Raw genomic sequence first — 10490 nt, 5'->3', positions numbered from 1 at the left:
TGTTTGGCTACAGCTACTATACAATTTCAATAATGATAGAGTTGTAAATTGAGCCACAAAGAATTAGTCCGTAGATCTGACACTTGATGTGGGGGGGGGGGCAATTCTTCCCTTCTACATTTAATATTCCAAAGAAGGGCCCCAAAATGTTATTCACATACCCTTTCGAATTAACTCTGTCATAAGAGAATATTGCAACCTATGACCCTTCTAGCTTTTACTGCACACCTACACCAACTTTCCGGTTCTTTAGCGGTGTCTAGCAGCAAACATGTGTTGTGTGAATTTATGTAACCTTTGAAATGAAACTAAATTTTATCCGTCGTAAAATGAAGCTGAGAGTGAACTACATTGTCATGAATATGGTAGAAAAGGTAAAGTCGTCCATGGTATGGGGGCGTGGATGTATAGATCCACATTTTCCTATCCTTGGCATTAGTTGGCATTAGTGAGTGGTCAGTTTCACGCCCGTGCCGCTTTACCCCCGGGGAAAGAGCCCATGGTACATATTGAATAGGATGCTAAGTGGACCCCAGAGACGGTCTGGACACCGTGGAGAAAATTCTTGACCCTACCGGGACTCGAACACCGACCACTCGATTGTCCAGTCGCTATACTGACTATTTCTCAAAATTCGGTTGCAAAGTTAACCAACATGTTAGCACGAGACCCGCAAAAATAAGAATGTGGCCATGAGCCAAGTCGAGTAACATACCGTAAATACTTCCTTCTTCGTGGACTGCGTAGCGTCAGAGGTTAGGATGGGCTTGGAAGGAACTTGTAACTGACGCAATCCTGTAAGTCTCTGGAGGGACTGAGGAAAACCATGAGAAACATCGGTCAGGATAACCGGTGTCACAGTCCAAATTCGAACAGAGCACACCAACCCGTTCGGTTCGTGTATATATGCCGATAGTGACAATGCCACATTCCAACTGGCACGATTACGTCACTGCACACTGATCTCATTGCGTTTGTTTGTGTGTTTAAGGCTCTGTTATCAGACAGCGAGGAAGTGGGCAAATCTTCTACGTACAAATACTCGACACCCTGGTTTGGGACAAGTATAGGAGTTGCTGAAGGCAAGCCTACCTGCTACTGCCTGGCCGCTGCACTGCAGCAGTGTACTGACAAAGCCTACAGTGACCAGACGAACGCTACGGTCGAAATCAGTTGTGACGTCAGCGTCAACGGCGACTTCCTGCGAGAACAATCAACACCATTTTCTTTCAGAAATTATGAATTAATAACAATGCAGTGCCTACTTCTTGAGCACAACGTTCGTTAATAGAGGACTGCGTTCTTACAATAAATTTGCTATACATATCTAAAGGCCGGTCACGGTACCCGAGCGGCCTAAGGCATGCACTGTTCTCGCTCGCTCGGAAGTCGGAATCGTGGGTTCGAATCCCAATCAGGGCATGGATGTTTGGTATGTGTATATATTAATTCAGTGTTTGTGTTGTCCTGTGTTTAGGCAGAGGCCTTGCGAAGAGATGATCACTCGTCCAAGGAGCCCTACCGTCCGTAAAAAATTATTATGGAACTGAATAAGAGGCCAGGACCCTGAATAGCCTGGAAGAGCCATTGAAAAAAAAAGTATGTTTAGACCTAAAATATGACTGTGCGTACAAAGTAAATTTAATCTCACCTTATTCTCTGGTGCTGTGCAGGCGAGAACTGGAGAATCCGACGCAAGTTGATCGCACCCGAATTCCGCCCCTCGACTCTCGAATCTAGTGTTCAAATCCTGAACTCCAATTCGGAAAGACTGCTCAACAGACTGTCCACATTCTTGGGTGGTCCTGAGTTCGATGTGTATCCCTATATGAATTTGCACTCTATCGAAAATGTGTGTGGTGAGTTAAGGAGACGCTTATCATAAGGTGTGCTGGTAACAGGCCTAGCTTGCACCATGATGTCCTAACCACGAATTTTAACTTTCAGAAACATTTATGGGCGCGAAAATCAACGCTCAACAAAACAGTGGATCGGAATTCGTGAGGGCAATCAGCGCGTAAGTTCAATACAATCCATAGTCATGACTTTCTAAAAGCATAAGCATAATGATCAGTTTAGCAATTCACAAACAAGAGAAAATCAGAACTGGGACGGTAAACAATAGAACCAATTATGGTAACTGGATAAGCGATGAACTCGGTAAGTTTTCTCCGGGTTTTCATGGCACTCAAGGATTAACAAGATGGCTGCCTCAGAACTGTGCCAATAAAGAAACTAACCTTCAAGATCAGAAACAAAATTTGAGATGTAATAAGTACGTCTAATAACCGAGATTAACGGCCGTGGGGATCCGTTGCGCTGACCACACGACACCCTCTATCAGCTAAAAGTTCGCACTAACTTCGCCAACAAGCAGCGGTCGCTCGGTCGTTATAGTTCGCTTGCGGACTACAGGCCACGGAGGAAAAAGGAGGAATTGTTTCCAGTGTTAATGGATGGAAGAGTAATTTGATCTTGCTGCACGGATGCCAAGTTTAAATGTGAAAGTAACGTAGCATATGAAGGAGAAAATGAGAACAAAATAAGAGCATCAACTTTACTGGTCACTGTGATGTGAAGCCGTGTAGATTCGAAACGTTCTTCCACACTTCCTCCGTAATTAGGCCCCTATCCAGGAAACTACGGACGCGGTAGCGAAGTCGGCTCACACACTATGCTACTCGTACAAGCCGGATGATCGCTGGTTCGATTTCCTATGCGATCACTGGAATTTTCAATTGACCTAATCCTTCCACCCACACAATGGCCCCGGGATCGACTCACACCTAACATAAATGATTACCAGGAATCCTTCTGGGGGCAAAGTGCGACCGGCGCGTAAGGCTGACAACTTCACCGTCATCTGTGAGTCTACTATCTAGAAAATGCGGGATCTCAGCCCCATGGGCCTCCATGCCTGTTGCAGGGATAGATTTACCTAGCTTTATCTAGGAAAGTACACGACGTCCAAACCTAAAAGACCGTAATTTTGATACCAAACGTCTTGAGAACCTCAAATTCCACAGAGAACAGGAGTGACTATTTCTCTTTGAAATTAGTTTGAGTAGGACCAGTGGAACTTCCCCATTGCATGTGCCTTGCAACAGACACGCAGCCGGTTTGTGTCAAAGGCAAACAACATATCCTCTCTGCATACTGGTGCATCTATTTATTCTATTTATTCTTGTTTATAAAGTAACATCCCCTGCCATTTGTGATTAGAATTCGTCTCTTTCAACAGAGAGACGCTGCAAAACACAGAAGATTAATTATTTACATAAATATTGTTTCTGGGATGTGAAGACATGTTGTATGATTCATAGGTATGGACGTTTCGTAAAAATATGTTTCCTCCATATTCTGTTTTGAAGATGGAAGGAGTACGTGCCTCCGAAATATTTGTAGCCATAATCTACATGAAGTAGGAGCATCCCAGAGGAAAGTTAGCTTCATAGTCTCCAGCTTGTTAATTGCAACCTCATATTTCTTGACACAACAATTTTTGCAAGACGATTACCTTAGAACTGCTATAGTGTGATCACGTTTGGGCTTCCTCGGGAATAGACCAAAGCTAAGCGAGTATAGACCTAGACGCGATAGAAAGGGCACTTGGAGTTATTAGAGAAAATTGAAATGAATATGAACTTAATTCTGAAATCGCCCTTACTCTCGACTGTTCTGATTACAGCTGTTTCACTGGTTAAACCATCGTGTCTCAACCTACGGGAATAGTTTACTATTGTTTATAATGTACAGCAGTTGCTAGTAGTCGCAGTCTTAATCCTTATCATTGCGAATTTTTCTGATTGATTTTATGGGGCCCTTTTGTTGTGTCCAACAGTTCATCCCACTGCATGTACGCCCGGAGCCAGAACCCACTTCTGCACCCTGACCTGCTGTTCCACATGTCCTCTCTGGGGAGGCAACAAGCGAGATACCTGGCCACAGTGCATGCCACGAGCAAGGAGGCTGTGGAAGAGAGGGCGCAGCAACTGCTTCATGACAAGGGTGAGGGGACATGCCTAAGACAAGGCCATATGCACTGTACAGACCAGGGCCTAATTGAGGGCTGTGAGAATTACTTGAAACCATACCATATTTACTTGTATATTTGTAGAATGAACCAGTGTTTTGTTATATTAATAGAGTTATGCTACATATGCAAATTACGAGTATGTTCCATAAATGTGTCATTCGATATTTTGTTTGTTATCAAATAAATTAGATTAGGGTATTTTATTTGTAATGGATTTAACTGCACGTAGTCTGAAACCTTCTAGAACACTGATGAACGACTGGTAGCTTGTGTGGCAGTTTTGTGTTACAATTATTGTATTCAGTACGTTTAAGCACCGCCCAGTTTTTTCACTGACTGAAAAATATGGAGTTTTATATTTCAGAATAGATTTGTATGTGTATAAATAGCTTCCCGATAATTTTATTCGTTTTAATTTCAAAATCATGACAATCATTTTGTTTAAATTTCAATCTCTACTGGTCACTGCATGAACAATAACAATTCTTGTTCATTCTGAGAAGAGTATTCTTGTTTCCACAGATAAGTGCAGTAGGTAAAGCTATCCTTATAGACCTTAGTGGTCCATATGGTTGCGAGACGTCGAGGTTTTCACATTTTCTAAGAAAATCTACTTGCAGATGGCGGTAAATTTGTGAGCCTTACGAGCCGGCCGCCCTTGACCCCCCAGGAAGATTCCTGGTACTAATTTCTTTTAGGGGCTCAGTGGACCCCAGGGCCGTAATGTGGCTGGAAGGATTATGTAAAATGAAAAAATCCACCTCATCGGGACTCGAACCCGCTACCTTCCGGCTGGAAGCATAGTGTCTCAACCAACTACGCTACCGCATTATAATGTTGCTTTTTAGCATCCTGTTGCGGTTGGTACTAGAATTTATTTTTGGTTTTGTATACCTTCCATGATTCAACAATGACACGATTAAAATTAAACCCTTTTAAAATTCGACCAGGCACCACATGTTTCTCTTTACTCGGCCATCCTCAGATGCGCTGAAATTCGTGGGAATTGTTCTGCCTTCTGCGGTGGTGGGATCGGAATTTTCACATTTCTAATGTTTCTAAGTGAAGTCAATGCAGCTCCTCCTTACATGCCACGTGTATTGTCTCTGTAATGATAAATTACTTTAGTATTTTCTCTCCATGGAATATATTATTAATACGGTTAAATATGTACTTCTATTTTGGTGTATCTGCTGTCTATCAAGAGTCCAGTGTGGCTGTTAGGACGTAGGAATGCGTTGCGGACCTGGATCTGTTTTATATCTGGGATTGGGGCGGGTGTGTTTCAGATATGGGTTATAAGTATCCACGTATATGTCGGTCATGAGTAACCTGCCTTTATTAGTTTTACATAATTTTATTTTTCTTACATATTCGAGTATTTTCCTTTTTCTCTACTTTTATAAGGTCCATTGTGTCTGTTATAGTGCCATATGTTTGTCCAGTGTTCAATATTTGGTTTCAATATGAGGAATTGCCGTTTTTAACTCTAATTACCTGTATATGTTCTTTATATACATTTTGATATGTTCTACATTTTTGTCCTACATATGGACAGTAAACAAACCCAAATATGCAATCTGATTACTGTGACTATGTCTAATTCTTCCATTAAGTCAGCCCTCGTTGATATAAGCTTTTCTGCTTTATAGCAGCAACCATTTCTTCTGTCACATAAAACTAAAGAATTTCTAACATTTACAGCAAGTTTGCGCTGTGGACTAATTTTCAGAGTCCATGGCTACAGAGCTATATGTCCCGGGTTTGATTCCCGAAGCTACCAGATTTTCTGAGAAGTAGTGGGTCTGGAACCGGATCCACTCAGCCTCGTGAGGATAACTGAGGAACTATTTCAAGGAAATAGCGGCTCCGGTCTAGAAAATCTTGATTAACGGCCGTGGGGATCCGTTGAGCTGACCATGTGATACCCTTTATTCGCATAATGTGGGCACTAACTTCGCCGACAAGCAGCGGTCGCTCGGTCGGTATAGTTCGCTTGCAGACTAAAGCCACGAATTTTTTTTTGTTTTATAGCAAGTTGCATAGTATCATAATTGTATGCACTTTCTTCGGGTGCAAATGAATATGTCTGAAGGGTAAGTGCTCTGCTTATTAAGGACCTGTCAGTGCTATCACAGATAGCATCAGTTTTGCAAAAAAAAAAAAAACAGAACCAAGAAAGGGTAGCATAGTGGATCTGCCTTCTCCTTACTAGTAATATTAGCTACCACGCGCTATTTCACAATCTCTGCGCCTTAGGCAGCATTAGGTTTACAACATACACAAAGCTTCCCTTCACAGCAGCGTCTACTTCGTTTCCTTTCTAAAAAATATCCGTTGTTGGGTAGTTTACTTTTAACTAAACCCCTTGTCGTTACGAAACTTACTCGTGTATTTGCCGAGATTGGAATGTTTAGTGAAGTAATGTCGCTTATGTTATATTCTTTAAGCACTTAATTTATTAATTATAAACGGGAGGCTTTGTGTTCATTTTCGTAACAGAATTATTTTTTACGGCGAGGAGTTGTTAGCCCCACGCCCAACTCCCAAGCTGGAGGACTACCCCTTGTCGGCTGTTCGAGACTGCTTATTCAATATATTCGAAGCTTCCCTCCATATCTGGAGGGCGTCTCCTCCATCGGCAACCTGAGGACGCGCCATGCCGTGGTGACAGGGGACCCACCTAAAGTTTCCTTCTTTGAAAACACTCCGACCTTTATATTATATAAAACCACTCGCCACTGTAATTTCGAAACAATATCCTACCATACTTACGGACTTGAGCTGTGAGTTGTAACTACGGAACTGTAAGCAATCTTGCAGAATATCGGGAGCAGTCAGCCCGTCCCTCCACTCTCTTTGATCTCAGCAGCGAGTTAGGGCGGCATTCGCCTTCCTCCAACCCCACGTAGTAAAGGGACAAGTTCCTCCACACCTCCACTGCGTCGGCTCATTGCTGTGGATTCCAGTTCTGAGGTACCTCCTACGCAAAATCAATTTTCAGGTTGGAGAGCTCGGATTCCAATCCTGGATATGCTGATCGAGCTATCGAGAAATGACAAAGATTATGGACGCCTAGATGTGCGGGAGGAAATAGCCGCAATGCTAATTGTAGTAAGTATCGCTACAGAATGGCAGTGATGTCATATTCTTACGAACATAGAACCAAAAGTTACACAATTTGCACACAATAAGCACAAAATTCGACAAAAGGAAAGAATATTAAATATTCCTTGCATGCACTTATACAGTAAGATTAATAACATTAAGAAAATATGTTTAAAAATTTGCAATAGCCCGGGTAAATTGTGTTTATACTCACTGATTCTAAATTATTGTCGGGGTTTCCATTTATAAGCCACAGAAACGCCGACAATAATTTAGAATCACTCGGTATATTCACACAAAATTGCATATTTCTTGCAGAGTTATGAAACAACGGCCGTAGCACTGAGTTTCGCTTGCTGGATGTTGTCACAGCACCAGGACGTACAGGTGAGAGGGAGAATTAGTTCTGGAAGGGCGCTGTGAGCAAAACGCGCAGAGTGCCGTCAGTTTACACGGAAACATGTTTTCAGGAGAAAGTGCTGATGGAACAGAAGGAAATATTTGGCGACTCTGATCGTCCTGCCACCTACCGTGACATTCAAGAAATGAAGTATCTAGAAATGGTAATCAGAGAAACCATCCGACTGTACCCATCGCTACCAGTATTTGGACGAAAACTGCAAAGGGATTTCGATGTGGGTGAGTACAATTTAATTCTATTTCATCATTCAAATATATTGTCACGTGTATGTGTGACTACAGCCGGCGTTTGTATTGGTAACTGGATTTATTGAACACTTACAAAACGTAACTGCAAACATAGCGCTAACGCTAATGCACACATCAGTTCACTACCGCACGTACGAATTCTTCTCAGTCTGTTGTATCCTTACATTGTTGAAATGTAATTTTACCATTTCAGGAGATTTTGTCATTCCTGCAGGCGCAAATGTAATGTTTCTGGCTTACCAGATACACCGGAACCCAAAATACTTCCCGGACCCAGAGAAATTCAACCCGGACCGTTTCCTGCCCGACAACGTGATGAGAAGAAGCCCTTACTGCTATCTAGCGTTCTCTGCTGGACCTAGGAATTGTGTGGGTATGTTTACGTACGCTTTTAAGTTCACTGCATACCAGAACTTAGAAATGTACTTCAATCAAACTCTCTTTCCCATATTTTCACACTGCTAGACACAACTATTTCTCAAACTCGTTATCAATTTCGATTGACTCGCCGTGATGAGTGGTTGAGCCTACTGTTGTAGCGTTGGGCGTGCTTTTGCTGAAATGTCTTGGTGCACTCCTAATCTCTATTGTTGAATTGTGTGCACTTTCTACTGTGAACGACCAAGATTTCGGCCCTCACAATTTTCCCCTCCATCGATTTATTTTGAATGTTCATGATGTTTTAACATTGTTTACCCATTGAAGTACATTTCCGACTTAAGGACTTTCTTTGTAAAATAGATTTCACACTTGATTCATAACGGCAAATGTTAAATACGATTCAGAAACTTGAGTGAAGATAGCAGTACAAAAATCACTAAAATTCGTTTATTAATTTCAGAGGTGAAATATGAAGTCATAATGCATTCATTTCACATATTTCATGGAAACATGTATACAAATAGAGGCTTATAAACCGCGAATGACTACGCTGTAGATGTGAGCTTGCATTTCCTCATTCCAGTCATACACTTCCTCCGAAAGAGACGTCCCACAGAATTGCTCTACCTAGAGCAATCTAGAGATCTACCTGTATAGGTTAAGCGTAAATCAAATTTCTCTACAAAGTATTTAAGTGTGAAGCACGCAAACAGGATGATACATTCAAACATTCGTTTGAGCCGGGATAGCGCAGTCGGTATAACTACTGGCTAGGGCCGCTGGACCGTCGAGGGATTGGAATTCGAATCCTGGTAGGGTTAAGAATTTTCTCTTCTCCAATCGGAGAGCTCTTTCCCCGAGGGTAAAGCGACCGGGACGTGAAGCTGACCACTCACCTCCAACTAGTGCCAATGTCAAGAAAATGTGGATCTATACATCCATTCCTCCATACGTCTTCATGACGTTAGCTTAATTAGTTAAGCACAAGGACAAATTTACTTTTTTACCTTTTTATATTACAACATTTAGGTATTAAACAACTACCAAGGTTTCGAATCAAGACTGCCCTTTTGTAGTTGTAAGGACATGTCTTCAGGGGCACTGTATTCAAGAAAATGGCGACACCTGTACAAAAGGCGATGCGAAACGAGTCCTGGGGTTCAAACCGTTTAAAGGAATCAAACCTGCGAGACAGGCGCGACTGCACAATCGGAGGTCGCAGTTGATCCAACAAAAGGAGGCCGCCTCCGTACTCTCGCCATGATGCGAGGGATTTTGTGGAAAAAATTTTGCCAAGGTCGCTGGGCCTTACGAACTTAAACTTCTTCCTCTGTGGATATTCATGAAGCATCTAGTTTATATGACACCAATGTCTGCCATATTAAATTTCGTCAAAACCAGAATGAGATAAAAAATGTAAAGTTATCCCTGTAACAAGCCGTGAAGGCCCATAGGGTTGTGAGATGTTGAGGATCCCACATTCTCTAGACAACTGGATCACAGATGGCGGTAAGGTTGTCAGCCTTACGCGCTGATCGCCCTTTATCCCCCAGGAAGATTCCTGGTATTCATTTCTGTTAGAGACTGAGTCGACCCCAGGACCCTAGTGCGGCTGGAAGGATTAGGTCAATTGAATAGTCCACCTCATCCGGACTCGAACTCGCGACCTTCCGGCTTGTAGCATAGTTCCTCAATAAACTACGTTACCGCGTACTCCACCAAAGTGAGATATGCTGTTGAATCAGTCATATCCAAATGCTGCAAAATGTATGGATGGAACTGTATAATGTACCTAATACGTACAGTTGGGAGTGTGTAACACAGTGACACTTGTATAGCTCCCGTACTGTGAAACGTGTAGTCTACTGACAAGAGCGTGATTTGATTTGCGAAAAGGGTTATAAATTCTGAAACCCCGCAATATTGTTATAATTAATTGTAGCCGTGATTTGTAGGTTGTTAAATAAACCAATTAACAATCCGAACGGCGTCGTGTCAGAAGTGGGATTTGGACTTACACACGTGACCGACAAGATTCGAACTCAAGACACGTTACATTTGGTGTCAGAAGTGGTTTACGAACTTCAACACGCATAGACGGATAATTGAATTTACGAGGGCATAAAGTGTTATCCTGAAAGAAAATGGGCACACAGCAATTGTTGGAACTCTTGCGGAAGGAATTGCGGGCCCAGAGAGAAGCTGCCGAGAAAAGGGCTGACGAAAAGTGGAAAGCCTGGCGAGAAAAGATGGCCGCCATGCGAGAAGAGCTGGTCGCAGAAACGGAAGCCACCAG

The 10490-nt window shown here is 42.5% G+C and overlaps 1 protein-coding gene across 2 annotated transcripts in view; it reads left to right on the top strand.

The window, feature by feature from the left end:
- LOC111864296 (cytochrome P450 4C1) overlaps positions 1–10490 on the top strand; it is a 16350-nt gene that overhangs the window by 3423 nt on the left and 2437 nt on the right. Inside the window, exons 3-10 of one of the 2 annotated variants that reach the window (XM_033751385.1) lie at positions 992–1082; positions 1674–1859; positions 1948–2017; positions 3842–4008; positions 7041–7150; positions 7463–7531; positions 7615–7783; positions 8007–8186. In XM_033751385.1, coding sequence (XP_033607276.1) covers positions 992–1082; positions 1674–1859; positions 1948–2017; positions 3842–4008; positions 7041–7150; positions 7463–7531; positions 7615–7783; positions 8007–8186 — 1042 coding nt within the window. The remainder of the gene's footprint in view (positions 1–991; positions 1083–1673; positions 1860–1947; positions 2018–3841; positions 4009–7040; positions 7151–7462; positions 7532–7614; positions 7784–8006; positions 8187–10490) is intronic. The other variant, XM_033751386.1, reaches the window with a different exon arrangement.

Source organism: Cryptotermes secundus, unplaced genomic scaffold (assembly GCF_002891405.2).
Source record: "Cryptotermes secundus unplaced genomic scaffold, Csec_1.0 scaffold156, whole genome shotgun sequence".
Lineage (NCBI taxonomy): Eukaryota > Metazoa > Arthropoda > Insecta > Blattodea > Kalotermitidae > Cryptotermes > Cryptotermes secundus.
The sequence above is the reverse complement of the archived record's forward strand: the minus strand, read 5'-3'. Positions and strand labels throughout refer to the sequence as shown.